At 50.9% G+C, this 19466-nt stretch overlaps 1 protein-coding gene across 3 annotated transcripts in view; it reads right to left on the bottom strand.

The window, feature by feature from the left end:
* Positions 1–4144: 4144 nt before the first annotated feature.
* The window catches only part of SLC44A2 (solute carrier family 44 member 2), a 28415-nt gene continuing 13093 nt past the window's right edge, over positions 4145–19466 (bottom strand). Inside the window, exons 1-22 of one of the 3 annotated variants that reach the window (XM_049876876.1) lie at positions 19143–19313; positions 18576–18624; positions 16855–16928; positions 16648–16732; positions 16008–16092; positions 15706–15816; positions 15343–15403; positions 15131–15254; positions 14925–15008; positions 14720–14832; positions 11733–11864; positions 11535–11634; positions 11356–11448; positions 11110–11194; positions 10061–10323; positions 9885–9979; positions 9090–9193; positions 8909–8982; positions 8635–8705; positions 8376–8464; positions 6458–6542; positions 4145–5627 (exon numbers count right to left, since the gene is read on the bottom strand). In XM_049876876.1, the coding sequence (XP_049732833.1) occupies positions 5521–5627; positions 6458–6542; positions 8376–8464; positions 8635–8705; positions 8909–8982; positions 9090–9193; positions 9885–9979; positions 10061–10323; positions 11110–11194; positions 11356–11448; positions 11535–11634; positions 11733–11864; positions 14720–14832; positions 14925–15008; positions 15131–15254; positions 15343–15403; positions 15706–15816; positions 16008–16092; positions 16648–16732; positions 16855–16928; positions 18576–18624; positions 19143–19179 (2121 nt within the window). In that variant the 5' untranslated portion in view covers positions 19180–19313 and the 3' untranslated portion in view covers positions 4145–5520. The other 2 variants (XM_049876874.1, XM_049876875.1) reach the window with 2 other exon arrangements.

The raw sequence follows: 19466 nt of genomic DNA, 5'->3' as shown, positions 1-19466 counted from the left end.
AGAATGGGATCAAACATAGCAACAATTGTGAGGATGGTGCAGGACTGAGCAGCATTTTGTTCTGTTGTGCGTAGGGTTGCTATGAGTAGGTGCCAACTCGATGGCGCCTAACAACAACAACATACCTGTGGTTATAATCCCATTTGGGAATGGGCTTTCTTTGTTATAATGAGGCAGTATTAGTATTGTTTTTGTTATGTTCCATCCACTTGGTTCCAACTCATAGTGACCCTATACACAAAAGAATACAACGCTGCCCAGTTCTGCGCCACTTGCTCAATCATGCTATGTTTGAACCCATTGTTGTGGTTACTGTGTCAATCCATCTCATTGAAGGTCATTCTTTTCCTCAGAATATGACTGGGGAAGAGCTGCCTCCTCAAAGTAGAGTTGACTTTAATAATGTGGAAAGAATAAAGCTTTTGGGACCTTCATTTGCAGAACTTAAAATGAGAAGAAAGAGCTGAAAACATCCATTAGTAATCAGAACATGGAATGTATGAAGTCCGAAATCAAGGAAAATCGGAAGTCATCAAAAATGAAATGGAACGCATAAAGATTGATATCCTAGGCATAAATGAGCTGCAACGGACTGGTATTGGTCATTTTGAATCAGACAGTCATATGATCTATGCCGGGAACTACAAATTGAAGAGGAATGGCGTCACATTCATCATCAAAAAGAACATTTCAACATCTCGCTGTCAGTGATAAAATAATATCCATAGGTCTACAAGGGAGACCGGAAACCTTGGTGGTGTAGTGGTTAAATGCTACAGCTGCTAACCAAGAGGTCAGCAGTTCAAATCCGCCAGGCAATCCTTGGAAATTCTAGAGGAACAGTTCTAATCTGTCCTGTAGGGTCCCTATGAGTCAGAATGACAGTGGGTTTGGTTTTTGGGGCAAGGGTGACCAGTTAATACAGCTATTTTTCACGAATTTACACACCAGCTACTAAGGCCAAAGGTGAAGAAATTGAAGATTTTTATCAGCTGCTACAGTCTGAAATTGATCAAACATGCAATCAAGTGTCATTGATAATTACTGGTGATTGGAACGCGAGAGTTGCAAACAAAGAAGAAGGATCAGTAGTTGGAAAATATGGCTTTGGTGATAGAAGTGATGCCAGGGATTGAACGATAGAATTTTGCAAGACCAACTACTTATTCATTGCAAATACCTGTTTTCAACAACATAGCAGATGACAACCTCACTGGATGGAAAACACAGGAATCAAATTGACTACATCTGTGGGAAGAGATGATGGAGAATCTCAATATCATCAGTCAGAACAAGGCCAGGGGCAGACTATGGAACAGAGCATCATTTGCTCCTGTCCACATTCAAGTTGAAGCTGAAAAAAATTAAAACAAGTCCACTAGAGCCAAAGCGTGATCTTGAGTATATCCCACCTGAATTCAGAGACCATCTCAAGAATGGATTTGTCACACTGAACACTAATGACCAAAGACCAGACAGGTTGTGGAATGACACCAAGGACATCATTCATGAAGAAAGCAAAAGGTCATTAAAAAGACAGGAAAGAAAGAAAAGTCCACAACGGATGTCAGAAGAGACTGAAATTTGACCTTGAACATAGAGTAGCTGAAGGGAAAAGAAGAAATAATGAAGTAAAAGAGTACAGTATTAGTGTAGGGTGTGTCTTAAGTCAATCTCTTTTGAGATATGAAAGAGCAAATTAATCCAGTTGGCGAGCAAGCAAGCAGATTGGGGGAGATAAATGCCAGGCCACATGCTTGCCAAGGCCTTTACCCCAGAGGGGACACAGAGAGAAAGAAAGCCTAGAGCTGGTGGCCTGAATTTGGACTTCTAGCCTCCTAAACTACAAGAAAATAAATTTCTGTTCCTTAAAGCCACCCACTTGTGGTATTTCTGTTATAGCAGCACTAGATAACTAAGACACCAGTGCAGGACAACTCAGAGGTGGAACTCATCCTCCAGAGCTCCCCATGGATCAGGCCCCAGGTGCCCCCTGCAGGAGGTGAGACTGCTGCCTTGCCTGGCTTTCCCCCTCCCAGCCATGCTTCCCTTGCTTCTTTGGTTCCTCTGTTTCTCTCATATTCTACACATTCTCAATCATGTCGGCTCCATCTTCAAACTCTACCCGAAATCTGGGCCCTTTTCATTACCTCACCATGACCACCAAAGTCCAGTCCACCATCAGCATTTGCCTGGACTAGTGCACTGGTCTCCCTGCCTCCACTGTTGGTTATAATCTTTTCGCACATACCTACCAGATGGCTTTGAACATTCATAAAAAGAATGGTAACAAGTTGCTGTTGAGTAGATTCTGCCTTACGGCAACCCTATGTGTATCAGAGTAGAATGTGTTCCACAGGGTTGCCAATGGCTGATTTTTTGGAAATAGATCACCAGGGCTTTCTTCCAAGGTACCTCTGGGCAGACTTGAACCTCCAACCTTTTGGTTAGTAGCCGAGCACATTCACGGCTTGCACCACTCAGAGACTGCCAAAGGAACTTGTCGTGTGCTATCAAGACGATTATGATTCATAGCAACCATACAGAACAGAATGAAACTGCCCCATAGGGTTTCCTAGGTTGTAATTTTTTTTTTTTTAATCTTTATGGGAATAAATTCCCAGGTCTTTTCTCCCGCAGAGCCACTGGTGGGTTCAAACCACTGACAGTTTGGTTAGCAGCCCAGTGCTTAACCATTATGCCGCCAGAGCTCCTTAAAAAGAAACTTAGATTGCTAACCCTGACTTTGCATTTCCCTGTGCCAGGCACTGTGCTAAGCCCTTTATGTGGATGCTGAGTGCCTACTGGGTACCAGGCACTTGGCCCACCCTGGGATAAGGTGGTAAACAAGAGGGAGATCTGTGTCCTCTTTGAGCTGACATTCTGGCTGGGGAGACTGACAATCAGTAAAGTACAAATAAGTTATGTGATTACAGATTGTGGTAAGCACTATGAGGAAAATGAGCAGGGTGATGTGGTCGTCACTGAGAGGTCAGCTTTAGAGAGATAGGGAAGGCTTCCTTGAGGAGGTGATCTCTGAGCTGAAAGCAGGAGCCAGGTGGACACCATTTCAGGCTCAAGCCCTGGGGCCAGGTGGCTGGAATGAGTGAAGTGGGGGGTTGGGGCCGGTGTGCAGAGGTGATGGGAAGGCTGTGCAGGGCCTTGTGGCTTTCACCCTAAGTGAGATGGGAGCCATTGAAGGTTCTGGGCAGAGAAGGGATGGGACCTGGTTCAGGTATTCACAGGCTGCTCTGGTGTCTGTGGGGAGGACAGAGTGTGCGGAGTGAGGGGGACCGCTGGGGGACCAGGGAGGAGCACTGGTCCAGGTGAATGATGATGGGGGTGGACCCAAGTGAAACCATTGCTATAAGTAGGTGGGCTTAGGAGCTACTGTAAAACCTCTGAAAGCCAGGACCTGTGTAAGGCGGAAACTTGTCAGAGAAAGAAAACTCAAATATTTTCCACTGATAGAGAGCGACAGAAAAGTGATGAGACCGTACCCTGTCAAAGGTGAAAAACTGGCGAGACTTGGGAAAAACAAGGCTGTCCCATCAGAGTTCAGGCGGTCACAGGTTTTGCTGTATTTTGGAAGCAGATTTAATGGGGCTGGGAGTAAGAGACAGGGAGTACTCAAAGAACGTGACTGGTGAATAAAAAATTCTGGGGCAGGGAGCAGTTATAGATGGTCTGGAGGTGCCATTGCAGAGAGCTGACACCAGGAGGCAGTAGCGAACCTCCAAGCAGTGGGCATGTCCCCCAAGCTGGTCTTTGCAGCTTTGCCAGCCAAAAGCAGCTAGACCATTCTGTGGAGCTTCAGGTGCCTGGGCCCCCTGGAGAAAGCAGGCCTTGGGGCATGTGTCCAGGCCCATGTGACTGAGGTGGGCAGGAGGTGGACAGGCCCTGCTGCCTTCTGGACTCCAGGGATCATAGCTCAATAAGGGGAATCTGTGTACCAGCTGCCTGCATGCGAAACTTGAGCCACCTGCGTGGTGCAATTCAGGCAGAGGCCTGGGTAAGCAGGTGGTGGGCTTCCTGCCCCCTCTTCTATTGGGAGAGTCACCCCAGCTCAGAGAATCCCAGGGCAGTCAAAGCTGGGGTTCCTCTTCCGGCCTCCCACTCCCCCCACAAACTTGCCAGGCCTGGAGTCTGTACAATAGGCACTTTATTAGTGGTTGGAATGCAGTTACACGCGGGGGTGTGCAGGCCGAACGGGGGCGGGGCTGGGGCAGGCACAGGAAACAGGAGACCCAGACCGGGAATTCTCCCTCTGGGATCTGGATCCATGGACAGCGCTGATGAGCCAAGACGAGAAGTTGGGGGAATCTTGGGAAGTGGCAAAGGGGGAACAGGGAAACCAGGTCCCCTGAGTTCAACACGTTTGGCAAAAGGATCCTCAAGGTGAGATGACTGGGCAGAGGGGCCCGGTTTGCCCTGGCATCTCTCCAGGCACACCCGAAATCGCCCCTGGGGTGGATTCAGTTTCTTTTCTCTCTTACAAAGAGAGCTGTGTCAGTAACTGGCAGAGGAAGCAGGGAGACATTTGGCCCAGCTCCTCCATCCATCAGGTTTCTATTAAGAAGCCATTAGCCTTCTCCTCCTCCTCACTGCCTGCTCCAATCTGTCCACACACAGGCCTCTGTCCAGCTGCCCCTCCCCCAACAGTCTCACCCTCTCCTCCCATCACCACAGCCCTGCTGATGCCTCACACAACAGGAGACACCCCTACCTTATACACACATCCCCCCCAGCTGTACCCACTGCGAGGCATACAAAGGAAGGCACTCCTTAGTGGCCCCATCTCAACTGTCGAGACAAAAAAAAACCTAATAGAGCCTTTAATGTATGTCGAGGTTGAAAAAATCATAAAGAAATGCTCCTGGCGGCCCTTGAGCCAGTTGTTCAGCAATGGGGAAGGGGCTGGGTCCTGGCCAGACCAGAGGGGAAGGGAGAGATACAGGGAGTTGGAAGCTCCAGCTCCCTGCAGCCTGCCACTACTCAGACATCTCCATGGGCCATAAGACTGGTGTAAGAGGAGGGCTCGCTCCGGGGCTAGGCCCTATCACATCCTCAACATCTAGAGGCCCCATCCAACAGCTCCCCATCTGGGCCAGCGGGGGCTGGAGTAACTCATTTCTCAGTCTTGGGGGCTTTTGTAAAAATACTGACTGCCCCAGGCATAGGAAGGAGATACCCCAAATGCTCCAGGTTTCCAGAAACTGGTGGTAACTGGAGCCCTGGTGGTGTATTGGATAAGAGCTACAGCTGCTAACCAAAAGGTTCGCAGTACGAACCCACCAGCCGCTCCTTGAAAACCCTATGGGGCAGTTCTAGTCTGTCCTACAGGGTTGCTATGAGTTAGAATTGACTCGACAGCAATGGGATTTTTTGGAGGATGGTACCTGGATGTGGAGGAAGGGCAGTGATAGGCCCTCGGGTAAGCCCAGTGGGGCTGGGGGTACTGACCCAGGGGCAGAGCACCCAGTGTGAGGCTTCCAGAGAGGTGGGGGAGGGCGTAGGCCTTTACGACTCTGTTGGCTTCTTGTTGGTCTTGTTCAAGAGCTTCTTGAGATTGGAAGACATGAAGTAAGGCCTCTCGGCCGAGCCATCATTCCGCTCCAGGTCCTCCACTGCAGAGAGAGGCCCCAGAGCAGATGGTGTGAGGGGGGGCCCACAGACAGGGGCCTCAGGGGTGGGTGAATGAGGGCCAGAGAAGCCTTAGAGGGTTAGGAAGCAAGACACACGAGGACCAGAAAGGGGTAGACTGTTGAAGCCTTGGGAATGGGGCATACACACTTTCCCCACACTCTTGGGCACAGCAGCCCCCACATGCACCCCGGTCTACAGTGAGGAAGTGAAGAGGCTTGCCCGGCCCCCACTCCTGGGAACGTGGGGCCCAAGCAGCCTTTCTTCACGCGACTTCCTCCCACTTCCCCTTCTCCGCACTCCCCTTCAACAGGATGTCTCTCAGCTCAGGCGACATGAAGTAGGGTCGCTCCTGAGAGCCGTCATTCCTTTCCAGGTCCTCACCTGGGCTCCCCCCAGGAACCAGCCGGGGGGGAAATGGGGTGGTCAGGAAGGAAGGGAAAGAAGGAGGCAGGGGGAGAACGGGGAAGCCAGCAGGCATGGAGGAGAGGAGAAAAAGAAAGAAAAGAAAAAAAAAAAAAAAAGACAGACAGATGGAGAGACCAGAGTTAGTGGCAGCCACAGATCCCCCCAACAAAGCCAGAAACTCCAAAGCCGGGGCCCGGGGCAAAGTGTTCCAGATGCAGCCTGGGGCAGGGGGCAATAGGATGGAGCAGCTGCCAGCACAGGGAGGAAGCCGAGAAGGCATGTCAGTCCCCAGGGAAGCTGGGGGCAAAGGGCAGTTAATGTGTGGCCCCGTCTGAAGGGGGATGCTAAACCCAGAGGGGAAAAGGGAGCCAGGGCCCAGCAATGGTCGGGATAAGGGGTCACTTACAGAAGCAGAGGAACAGCGTGTCCACACACATCCCATAGACGCTGAAGAAGCCGTGGGCAATCAAGTAAGAGCCGACGATCACCGTCTAACCAAACGGAGAACTGCTTAAGCCCCAGCACCTAGCACAGTCCCCACCCACCACATCCCCCTAGACCACATCATGTTACTGTCTTGCTGACAGCGCTCCTGTGAGCCCACTGGCAATTAAAATAGCATCCCAACTCTTCACCCCTGCCAGCAGGGCCCCGCCGTTCACACAACACCCCTTGCTCTCTTCCACCCCAGGGCCTTTGCATGTGCTGTTGCCCTGACTTAGCTGAGTCTACCCCAACTTGTTGTTCTGCTTGCAACTCAAACATCCACTCCTCAGGTCCCACCTCCTTCAGGAAGCTGTCTCTTGATGCCTAGACCAGTCAGGTCCTTGTTTTATACTCTCTTAGCACTGTGTGTCCCTCCTCCAAAGTCTTCCTCTGGTTGCAATTTTATGCATGTTTAGGGCATTATAAGAGGAGCCCTGGTGGTGCAGTGGTTAAGCATTTGGCTGCTAACCAAAAGGTGGGTGGTTTGAACCCACCAGCCACACCATGGAAGAAGGATGTGGCAATCTGCTTCCATAAAGATTTACAGCCTTGGAAACCATATGCTGCAGTTCTACTCTGTTTTACATGGTCGCAATGAGTTGGAATTGACTCGATAGCAATGGGTTGGGTTTTGGGCATTATAGGTTTAATGCCCACATCCCCGTTAGACTCTGTCCTGTTTACTGCTATATTCCTAGCGATCTGGAGGCCCCCAGGGCCTTGGATGGCGCCTGATAGACATTTGTGGACCGAAGTAAGTGGCCCTGAGAGAGATTAAGTAACTTGTCCAAAGTTTCTCCTCTTAGGACTGACAAACAGAAACTTAGATAAAAATCTAGGTCACCAGGATCTGAAGCCTGGACTCAGAATGCTGTACTGCTTTTAGGGTGAAGACCCAAACCCTCCACAGCCCTGTCACCTCCCTGCCCTTATCTAGGCCCCTCACTTGCTCCACAGGAATCACACTGTCCTGCACAGTCCCACCTCAGGGCCTCTGTACTTGCTGCTTGCTCTACTTCCATACTGTCTCCATTTCCTTCAGCTCTCAGCTCTAATATCACTTCCACAGTGAAGCTGTCTGTGCTCCCAGGCTGGCTAAGCTCCTCCACCACACATCTAACCCAAAAAAACCTCATTGCCGTAGAGTCGATTCCGACTCCTAACTGAATGGCACGGAGTAGAACCACCCCATTAGATTTCCAAGGCTGTAAATCTTTATGGAAGCAGAATACCATATCTTTCTCTTGTGGAGTGGCTGGTGAGTTCGAACCACTCACCTTTCAGTTAGCAACCGAGTTCTTTAGCCACTGAGCCACCAAGGCTCTTAACACATCTAACAGTTTTCTGAAATTGTCCCCTGTGGCACGTAGCAGTCTGCAATCACACGTTCACCAATTTTATTTGATTGTCTGTTTCCCACTAGACAGTAACTCCCTAGAGGAAGCCCTCTTCCTAGCACCTGGTACACAGTAAACCAACAAACCAGGTGCCATCAAGTTGACTCTGACTCATGCTGACCCCATGTGTGTCAGAACTGAACTGTGCTCCATAGGGTTTTCAATGGCTGATTCTTGGCAGCAGAGGACGAAGCCTTTCTTCCCAGGCACCTCTGGGTGGACTCAAACCTCCAACCTTTCAGTTAGCAGCTGAGTGCGTTAAACATTTGCACCTACCAGGGGCTCCTGGTACACAGTAGGTGCTCAATAAATGTTTGCAGACTGAATAAATAATCAATCCACCACTTCTGACCCCCATCCACATCTGTCCAGTCAAAGGAGGCCAAGCAAGTCCCAACAGTTCCTTCCCCCTGGGTCCCCACATGTGCCAAAGGCCCATACCAGTATAGGGACCCAGTAATAATGAAGGGGTGGTGCTGTGTCCTGGACGATTCTGATACGGTGGGTGAAGAAGAAAAAAGCCAGGATCCCTGGAGAGAGGGAAGAAACCAAGGTGGTTGAGGGTTCTGGCTAAAGGAAGTAACCCTCCCCAAAAACCAAGGGGGAAATAGCCATCACAGAAAGAGGAGACGTGGGGGCCCAACAGCAGCTCGTGGGTCATCCCCAACAGGCTCCCACACCCTGGGTGTGCCACACTCACCCACACTACCCACGACCAGAAGTTTGCCTAACAGGAAGAGAAAGTCAGTGACTTTGTCCAGGACAGCCACTCTGTAGGGGGACAGTGAGGGACAAGTGTGAATGCTGGCTCAGGAAGGGAGGGAGAGAGGAGGGAGAAGGGAGGGAGGAAGGAGGAAGGAGAAGAGAGGGAGGGAGGAGGGAGGAGGAAGGAGGGAGGAGGGGAGGAGAGAGGGAGGGAAGAGGAGGGGGGAGAAGAAGGAAGGAGGCATCAAGAGGAAAGCATCTTCCCTGACCTGATGATGTTTCTCATGAGCAGGAAGAAGGCGTTCCTGGCCGAGGTGCAGAAGTTGGTGCCATAGATGGCGATCTGGAGGAGGGGTGGGAGGGCAGGATCAGGCCTCCTGGGTAGGGCTGGGGGTTCCACCCACCCACCAGGAGGCCACAGGCTGCAGTCGGGGTCCCAGCCCCACTCACCATGATGTAGGCATTCCTGTTGAGGAATTTGATGAACTTCTCTAGGCACCAGAAGCAGCATTTGAGACAGGTCAGGAGGAACTTGGCAAACCTGTTCTGTGCAGCTGGGAGAGGAGGGAAGGATGCAGAGGTGAGAGGGGCCGCCCAGCCCGGAAGGAATCTCACGGCTCAGTCAGCCACACCTGCCATAGCCTAGGACTTCCAGAGACTGGGAGAGGAGACAAAATCCAGGACCCTTGGGGCCCTGCCCCCCCCAGGCAGGAACCAGCCAGGCCCAGGCCCCTCAGCCCTGCCCCCCCATGAGGACTCTCCCTCCAGGCCTTTCAGCCCAGCCTCCCTGACAGGAACCAGTCATGACCCACACCGTTCCCTGGCCCCGCCTCCCAGGCAGAAACCAATCCTTGCCACCTTCCTTAGCCCAGACTCAAAATAGGGCCAATCCCAGCACCACAGGCCCCTGTCTCCAAAGAAGAAACCAGTTTTAGCCACGTCCTACCGGATGCTGTTGATTCCTACTCATAAAGACTCTGTAGGACTGAGTAGAACTGCCCCATAGGGTTCCCAAGGAGCAGCTGGTGGATTCGAACTGCTGACCTTTTGGTTAGCTGCCGAGCTCTTAACCACACCACGCCCTCCTGAGCACCAACAAATTCCAGCCCGACTCTCTAACCATTAAAAAAATCCAAACCCATTTATAGCAACCCTATGACCCAGCTGCCAAAGAACTAATCCTGGTCTGCCCCTGAGCCCCGGCCCCCACAACAGGAGCCAATGCCAGCGGTTAGTGGGCCGCACCTTTCAGGCGGTGGTCTAGGTACTCAAGGATCACTCGGATGATCTGCACAATGGCTAGGATGAGGGAGCCAAAGGCCAGCGAGCCTGTGTGGTACCTGTACGCAGAGGAGGTGGTCAGTGGCCCCGTCAGACCTTCCTACACTGTGCCCCCAACCCCAAGTCACCGGCAACCCCACCTGAGTGCCCGGCCGAAGGCAGAGAAGAGCGGGAAGGCAGGCATGTCATCAGGCTTGCGCAGGGCCCAGTAGTAGGAGGCAAAGGCACCAGCTAGTGTGACCTGGCCCAGCGCCAGCACGAAGTTGGCCAGCCAGAAGAACATGAAGGCATTGAAGATCTGCAGGCCCAGCAGCGCCCGGTGGTACCCAGACTCGCCACCATAGAAGGCGAACTGGCACCGGGCACCCGGGCACAGGTGGGATGCATTAGAGGAGGGGAAGGTCTGTGGGAGAGACGCGGAACCTCAGTGAGGTCAAGGGGATTCCAACTAATACTGACACTACAGGACAGAGCAGAACTGCCCCATAGGGTTTCCAAAGCTGTAAACTTTATAGAAGCAGACTGCCATATCTTTCTCCCATGGAGCAGCTGGGTGTTTAATCACTAAGCAGCAGGCCAGAGGCCAGGCAAGCCATGGGGTAGAACAGGGGTCATGGGTATCAATACAAAGGCCACCAAAGAGTTAAGCCAAGGAATTGGGGCTTCAGGATAGGCACTTGTGAGAGGTTCTAGAAGACCAGTGATCACCTGCAGTCCTTGAAGTAGGAGAAGCTATCCTGAGAATCAGGTTGGGGCATGAGTCAATGGGGTGGCCACGTGTGCAGGACAGGAGGGGCAGAGACTAATGTGAGGGCCCCATGGACAGCATGGGAATTGTGAGGTCAGGCTGGGAGATGTGAAGGGCAAGGAAGCGATTCTAGAAGCAAGGACTGGCCATTGTGGGGGTCAAGAGAGGGGTGTGGGGGCCAGAAATGAAGTCAAAGGGAAAACAGATGGGTAGTTCAACACTCTGGGTAGGACAGCCTGCCAAGTTGCAGAAAGGAAGTCATCTTGCCCTGAGAAGTTACTAGGGCCAGTGATGGGGTCTCTTCCCCTCCATGCCCCTGACGTTCAGCACACGGTGGACAGCAAGTGCCGAGTGTTTGTTAAATGATCTCTAAGTGGGGGTGAGAGGTTTAAAATTGTCTGGGGCTGCTGGGACAATGTCCCTCTGGCCCGTGACACCCACCTCAGGGTTGCAGGTTTTCCCAGCAACTGGGCAGGCGGTGTCATTAAAGATCTTGTAGACAGCTTCGTTGGAAGTGGATAGGAAGCTGGAAGCTCATTAAGGAACCCAAGGTCAAGGATTAGAGACCCCGGGGGTACGTGGGGAAAGGATCCATTCCCCCACCAGGTTCTGGCCCTGTCCCCAAACTGTGGGCCACATCCAGGCAAGTCTGGCCCCTAGGCATCCCCGGGGTCTGGTGGCGGATACACGGCAGTGCAGGCCCAGTAGGCGATGCAAAGACACAACAGCAAGAAGGTGACCAGCGGGTACAGCATGGAGCACATGACGTATCCTACAGCCCTGGGGAGGTGCAGAGACACAGGCGTCAGGGCGCAAGCAGACCTGGGGATGACCCCAACCAGACTCCCCAACCCCACAGCCCCCACCTGCTGGCTTCCTTGATGAGCGCAATGGCGATGAGTATTCTCTTTCGTAAAAAGATAAGCAGCAAGATAATAATGACCTCAAGGACGCTCAGGATGATCACTGCAGGGGGTAGAGAGTGGCTGAGCCGGCTATTCTCCTGGGCTCCCCCACTCCCTTTCAGGCCTCCTGGCAGGCAGCCATGGTGGGCTGGGACTCACTGAAGGCCATCCAGGTCTGCCTCAAGTGCAGATACACGCGGAAGTCCGTTTGGAAGCCGAGGTCCAAGAGGGAGACGTCGGAGCCGGCCTCACCACGCAGTCGGGAGTACTCCATGTAGCAGTGGAATATTCCTGTGCACAGGGACCACGATGCAAAGACTGACCTCAGCCCACCAGCTCCTCTCCCAACCTTGCAAACTAGGTACCAAAACCCAAAAACCTGTTGCCGTTGAGTCGATTCAGACTCATAGCAACTCTACAGGACAGAGCCAAACCAGCCCATAGAGTTCCCAAGGCTGTGACTTTTATGGAGGAAGACTGCCAAATCTTTCTCCTGTGAAGCAGCTGGTGGGTTCAAACCGCTGACCTTTTGGTGAGCAGCCAAGCACTTAACCACTGTACCACCAGGGCTCCTTCGAAAGTAAGTACAACCATCCCTATTTTATAGATGCAAAAACCCAGGTTGGGGAGAGGGTGCTGCTGTTGTTTACTCCTGCCTCAGGGCCTTTGCACCTGTTCTCTCTACCTGATACATTCTCTCCATGGCTGGATCTCTCACATCCTTAGTCTCTGTTCAGATGTCACCTTCTCGTGAAACTTTCTTGAGCTCCCATACCCGTTTAAAACCATATGCTTCCATGCTTTGTATTCTTATCCCCTTCCCTGCTTCAATGTCCTAGTGATTCTCCTGGTTTATTTGTTTCTCGTCCATTTACCCCATACCCCTCAGGAATATAAGCTCTAGGAGAGTAAGGATTTGTCCTGATTTGTTCACTGCTGCACGACTAGGGTCTCAAAAGTGGCCAGGACACAGTAGGTACTCGATAATACAATTCTCATTTGCGGATTCTGTGTTTGCAAATTCGCCTACTCACTATAATTCATTTTTAACCCCAAAATCAATGCTCATGGCACTTTCACATCATTCACTGACACGCACCAAGTGGTAAAAAATTTGAGTCACTCGACATGCGTGTTACGAGCTGAGGTCAAACAAAGCCACAGTCTGCCTTCTTGTTTCAGCTCTCAAGACTATAAACAAGCGGCCTTTTCACGGTCGATATTTTGTGCCAGTTTTTCTGTACTTTTGTGCTTTCTACTGGTGATTTTTGCTGTTTAAAATGGCCCCAGGCATAGTGCTGAAGTATTCTCTAGTGTTCAAAGTACAAGAAGGCTGTGATGAAAATACACGAGTTAATAAGCTGCATTCAGGCCTGAACTATAGTGCCGTTGGCTCTGAGGTCAACGCTAGTAAATCAACAATATATATTCAATAAGGCGCCTTTAAACAAAAATACACTTAAAACAAGGTTACGTATTATCAGTTGCTGAAATTGTGACCAGAAGCTTTGTAGGAACCTAACCTTATAATTTCACTGTTAAGGACTGCAATTGTGTCTCCCTAAAATAAGTGTTGAAATTCTACCCTTTGTGCCTATAAATATGACCTGGTTTGAAAATAGGGGTTTTCTTGATATGTAAACGATGTTATACCAGAGTAGTGTGGTTCCTAAACCTAATCACTTCTGAGTTGAAAAAAAGAGTCGAATAGACACAGAGACACACGGGGAAGACAGACACTAAGGCCCTCCCAGAACTACTGACAAGGAAGGCTCTCTCCCTACAGCTCACCCTGAATTCAGACTTCTAGCCTCCTGAACTGTGAGAAAATAAACTCCTGTTTTTGAAAGCCAGCCACTTGTGTATTTTTTCTTACAGCAGCTCTAAGTTAACTGAGACATTCCCCTAGAAGCATTGGTTCAGTAGTTGCTAATTCAGCGTTCCCCGAGACTTTATAGAATGTGTTGTTGAGCACCGTTGAGTTGGTTCTGACTCACAGCGACCCTGAGTACAACAGAAGAAAACATTTCCCAGTCCTGTGCCATCCTCCCAATCATTGCTATGTTTCAGCCCATTGGTGCAGCCACTGTGTCCATCCAACTCGTTGAGGGTCTTCCTCTTTTTCAATGACCCTCGACCTTACCAAGCATGGTGTCTTTCTCCAGGGACTGGTCCCTCCTGATACCATGTCCAAAGTATGTTATAGAACATAATTACTGTGAATGACAATCAACTGTACATGTCTGATCAATGAATGAATGACTGAATGAATAAAAAGGTATCAAGTGTCAATCAGGATGCTGTGTGGCCTCAGGCCTCCCTCTGACCACTTTGCTACCCTTAACAATGATTCCTGGTATAGGGGGCGTGGGTATTGGCCTTCAGTGGGGAAGCATTAGGGATTTTCAGCATTCGCCCTAAGCTCTTTGTAGAATAAAATTATAAAATACTTCTAAAGAAAAAACCAATCAAGTCACCCAAAATGCCAGCAGTTAGTTAGAAACCACCAGTAACATAAATATTTTGGTCTCTGTGCTCTCAGATTTTGTTGCCTATCAGGTATTTTTCCTCCTGGGAAATTTAAATAAAAAATGGAAGTACGAAGTCCTGTGTTTGGGCATTGTTTGTCGGTTCCATGGGCCTGAGCTAAACAGGGTCCTCCTATTCTCTCGTCCTCACTCTATCTCATTCACATGAGCCTCCCAAGCAGTAAATACTGATTATCTGCACTTTATAGAGCAAGAAATTGAGGCACAGGGAGGTTGAGTCACTTGCCCAAGGTCAAAGCGAGGAAGTGGCAGGGGTTTGAATCCCAGTTTACTCCTGTCAGACTATGTATCCTTAACCACTGTGCTAAGTAGCCTGCTTGAGGATGCCTTTTGCTGTCAGTAAAACACAGATCCAGGCCCTCGTACGGAAGGCTGCAGAGAGCCTCACTGCAGCCCTACGCTGGTGCTGATTTAACTCATCCTCCCTCAGTGGACGTAAACAACACTGAGATGAACATCTTCACAAATACTCCTAGTAAAAGATGGAGAATACCTGGTGATTTAGGATAAAATTCTTGATGGGCCATTGACAGGTCAAAAGTCACAGGCATTTTGCAGACCCTGGGCACGGAGGGGACAAGGAAAAGGGAGCCTCACCATAGCCCAGCACCAGAATCACCATGACGATCATCACCCAGACCATAATGCCAGCCAAAAAGCGCAGCAGGACAATGAACAGGAGGCTCATCACCATGGCAATGACTAGGCCTCTGGGGGACAAAATGGGAGTGTAAGTAGACCTCACCCCTCACCAGCCTCAGATGGGCCAACATGGGGAAAGATGCCTTCCTTCCCGACTTACATGACAATCCAGTACCAGGAGACAGTATAATCTTCGAATATCCGCATGGCCAGCTGCCGTGCCTCCAGGATGCCATTGGCCTTCCTGGGGAGAAGGCAGACAAGGCTCAGGCCAGACCTTGCTCCATGATCGGGTCAGCCCTAGGGTACGCCCTGTCCCCCCCCCCAGGAGAGTGCAACCCAGGTGTGGTGGGTGGCAATGCTCACTTGGCGCCCTCCACCAGATCCGTGATGTTTTTTCGATGGCCGTGCCCATCCTCATAGGTTGTCTCGTTGCCCACCATAAGGACTCCCTTGCGGGCATGGATGGCTGGGAAGCATCGCTGGGCCACTAGAGGGAGTGGGGGATGGGACCAGTGAGGCTGAGCCCCTGCAGCCCCTCCTCAAGCCCCACTGAGCACATGGGACCCTAGACTCACAAGGCTTGCTGGGGATGAGGACGGCAGGGCAGTCACCATCCCGAAGAACCTCGGCCACACCCTGCCAAGAGAAGAAAAAAAAATAAAACCAAACCCATTGCCATTGGACTCACAGAGCCCCTACAGGAGAGAGAACTGCCCTGTAGGATTTCCAAGGTTATAATCTTTATAGAAGCAGACTGCTACAACTTTCTCCTGCAGAGCAGCTGGTATGTTTGAGCCTCGACCTTTCAGCTAGCAGCCGAGGACTTTAACCATTGCGCCACCTGGGCTCCTCCGCCAAGAGAGAGGGAGGGGATTAATCCCCAGGCTAGCGCCAGCTCACATACCCCTATCTGGGCACCAGGACAGCCTCCTGCTCACCTTAGTATTCTGGAAGCCAGGCACACAGAACTGCTTGTAGTACCCAAAATCCCGGGAGGCATGGGCATTCAGGAAGGTGAGGTAGCGGTCGGGGCATTTCTCCACACAGATCTGGGGACAGAAAGAAGAGAATTGATGGGGGTCAGAACAGACACCTGATCCCCACTCAGAACCAAGATTCCGCCCCGTGTTTACTGGGGAGAGCGGGAGGGCTGGGGGAGAAGCCAGTACTATGGGAGGGAAAGGGACCTGGTGACACAAAGGGAAGGTAGGCAACCAGGAAGGGAGGAGGAACAGGTTACCTGTGGGGTGGGACACTGGAATTCCAGCAGGACCAGGGGGCTGGCACACTTCACAATGTTGAAATAAAACAGGTAGGGTTTGTCCCTGGAGTTGAGGAAGCGGTATAGAAACTGTCAAGATTTTCTCAACCACGCTATATAAAATACCTTCATGAAAATAATAACAACGTAACTAGCAGCAGCAGCAACAACTCCATGCAGGCTTGCTCATCTAATCATCACAACGGCCTCATGAGGTGGAACTGTTCTGATCCTTATTCTAGAGATGAGGAAACTCAGGCCCAGAGATGTTGAGACTCTTGCCCCAGGTCACACAGGCAGGGAGTGTTGGAGCCTGGATTGAACTCACTGTTAACTCATCTGTTCATCACCCCCCACATCAGATCCGGTGCTGTCTCACCTAGGCATCCCTCCCCTAAAATATGAGCTGCCTGACGACAGGATACTCAACGTGGTGAGTCCCCAAGGCCCAGCAGGGGCTGGGCACAGTGAGAATTTTGTAAATATTTGTCAACTGGACTTATGGATGAATTGATGGCTGGGTAGAGGTGAGGGGAAGCCTAGAACCCTCTTTCGTGTTCTGGAAACCCTCCTGCCCACACCTCTCCATCCCCACCAATCCCCAAGGAGCCAGACTCACGCGTTTTTCGTGCCCTTCTGCCCGCAGAACTCGCCTCGGCTATCAGTGGGGTAGATCACCTTTCGAGGGTCCCCATGGGTCCAGGCTGTGGAGGGATCCAGGGCCACTGAGGTGCCTCTACTATTCAGCACCAGCCCCAGCCCTGCCCCAGAGGCTGTGGCTGCCCCTTTCCACTCTGGAACCCTAAGTTCGCTCCCCTCCACTCACCTATGATACCCACAGCCACGTAGCCTACAATGGCCAGGAGGAGGGCCACACAGCAAATGATGTCGGTGCAGCCCCTGAGGAGCAGAGGGGCAGTGTCAGGGCAGAAGCCTTGGTGCTGGGTATCATGGGCCCATCCTGCCCCACACATATACCTGCATCCCTGCATTGTCTGGACACGTTCCTGGGTGGCACAAATGCCATGCCAAAGGGCATGTACATTTTCAATTTTGACAACTAATGCTACACTGTACTCCTAGGAAGATGGGCAATGTTCAGTACTTTTGACTCAGAGTGCCCATTTCCCCACATCTCCACCAGCACTAGGTATTAATGTTTTTAAACTTTTAAACTATTTTATTACCAAAAGATTAAATATAAACATGGTAAAAACTAAAACCGTACAGAAGTGTATACAATAAAGCAATGCCTCTCTGCACAGTTCCTCTCCTTGCATGTAATTTTTAATGATTTCTTGTGAGTCCTTTGGGATATTTATTAGGTGTGATTATAATACCCTCACTGTTCTGTGTCTTGCTTTTTCCACTTAATATATTTAGAGAGATCTACGTCACTATGTAGAAGAGTTCTTGTATTTTTTAAAAGCCGAGGAGCCCTGGTGGCGCAGTGGTTAACCACTTGGCTGCCAACCAAAAAGTGGGCAGTTTGAACCCAACAGCTGCTAAAGATGTGGCAGTGTGCTTCCAAAGATTCAAACCTAAAAAACCAAGCCCATTCAGACTCACAGTGACTCTACAGAACAGGACAGAACTGCCCCATAGCGTTTCCAAGGCTATAATTTTTACGGCAGCAGACTGCCACATCTTTCTCCCACAGAGCAGCTGAGCTCTTAACCACTGTGCCACCAGGACTCCTTCCATAAAGACTACATACAGCCTTGGGAACCCTAAGAGGGGCAGCTCTACTCTGTCATATAGGGTCACTATGAGTTAGAACCGACTCGACAGCAACAGATCATAATATAACCTAAGGATGAACTGTAATTTATCTAGCTAGTTTTTAAGGATAGACATTCACATTGTTGATTTTTGCTATTTTCAAAAACGCAGCAATAGCGAATATTACTGTCCACATGTGCAAGGTTTACCGGGAGAATTTTTTGCCTAGAATTTAAATTACTGGAACAAAAAGATGTACATCAAAAATTTTCACGACAAATCGAAATTTGAGAAGGGGAGAGTGTTGACACATTGCAGGGTTGGCAACCAGTGTCCCAAAATAATTTGTGTATTAATTGTCTAATGAGAAACTACTTTGCTCTGTGAACCTTCACCTAAAGCACAATAAAAGTTTTTTTTTTTCATGGTATTTCCAAATTCCCTCCAAAAAAGACTACACCAATTAGTTTCACAAGCAGAGTACGTTAATTATTTTTAATCTTCACTAATCTGTGCTAGGGAAATCATATTTTGTCATTGTTTTATTACATTCCCTCATTTTTTAGTGAGGTTGAGTATCTCTCCCTAAGTTCACTGTCTCCAGTATTTCTTGCTTTATAAATTATCTGTTCCAATCTCACACCGATTTTAAAAATTCATTTATAAGATTTCTTTGTATCTTAAAGAAAGAAAATTAGTCCTTTCATCAAGTTGCAAAGATTCATCAGCAGTTTGCTGGAAAACAGATGGGGTGGGTGTGAGAAAACAGGTTGCGGGGGAGTTATCAGCAGCCCTCCCTCCCCTCAGGAATCCCAGAGCCCTTACCTGTTATAAATGGGTCCTTTGAAGGTGGGATCATACTTCTGTGGTGTTCCTGAAAAGCAACAAGATTGAGCTGGGTGGGCCAGGAGAGCTGGATTAAGAAGGGGCTGGGAGACCCCCCCTCCAGGCGACTTTATCCAAGCCAGAGCAGGCCAGGGTAGGGGGAAGAGTCCTTAATTGTTGCTAACACTCCTGTTTATCACCTGAGGGCCACCCGCTGGGGAGGAGGAGGGGGCTGGGATGGTGGCCACCAAGCCAGAGAGGAAGGTTTGAGGCGGGATCTTGGAGAGAAGGCTCAGGAAGGAGTCCTGGGGAGAGGACCACAGGGAGAGGCCCTTCCTGCGAGGGGTAGGGTGTCTGCAGGGACCTCTGAGAGGCAGCTCCGAGGTGAAGCTGGGGTGAGCAGGATTCTCGAAGAGACCTGCAACTCCACTCCCCTACCCCAGCCACCTCTGGGTCCTCCCAGCCCACTTGTGGGTCCTCCCAGCCCTCTCCAGGTGTCCCGGCCCCACTGGGAAGGAGGCGAGGCCCCGCTCCAGGAAAAGGCCGAGCCTAGCGGGCGCTTCCTACCATGCTTCCCGTAGTAGTGCTCCGGCTCGCCCCCCATGACTGCGGGCGCCCTGCCCGCGGCGCCCGCCTGCTCTGCGCCCTCTCCGCCTCGGGTCTGGAGGCGCTAGCGTCTGAGGGAGGCACCGACCGACAGGCTGGTGATGGCTCCTCCCAGCTCAGAGCCAGGCAGGGCGGCCCAAACCGGTCGGACCGGCCCGAGCTGAGCGCTGCCAAGGGACAGCCGGAGGGAGGGCGGAGTGGGCCTTGAGGCGGCAGCTGCTCCCACCACTCACGCCAGGGCCCAATTTAGCTCTCCCCGCCCCCTCCCGGCCCTCCCCCTCCCCC

Source organism: Elephas maximus, chromosome 3, assembly GCF_024166365.1.
Source record: "Elephas maximus indicus isolate mEleMax1 chromosome 3, mEleMax1 primary haplotype, whole genome shotgun sequence".
NCBI classification, from domain to species: Eukaryota; Metazoa; Chordata; class Mammalia; order Proboscidea; family Elephantidae; genus Elephas; species Elephas maximus.
Note: the sequence above shows the minus strand (reverse complement) of the source record. Positions and strands in the feature narration are given on the sequence as shown.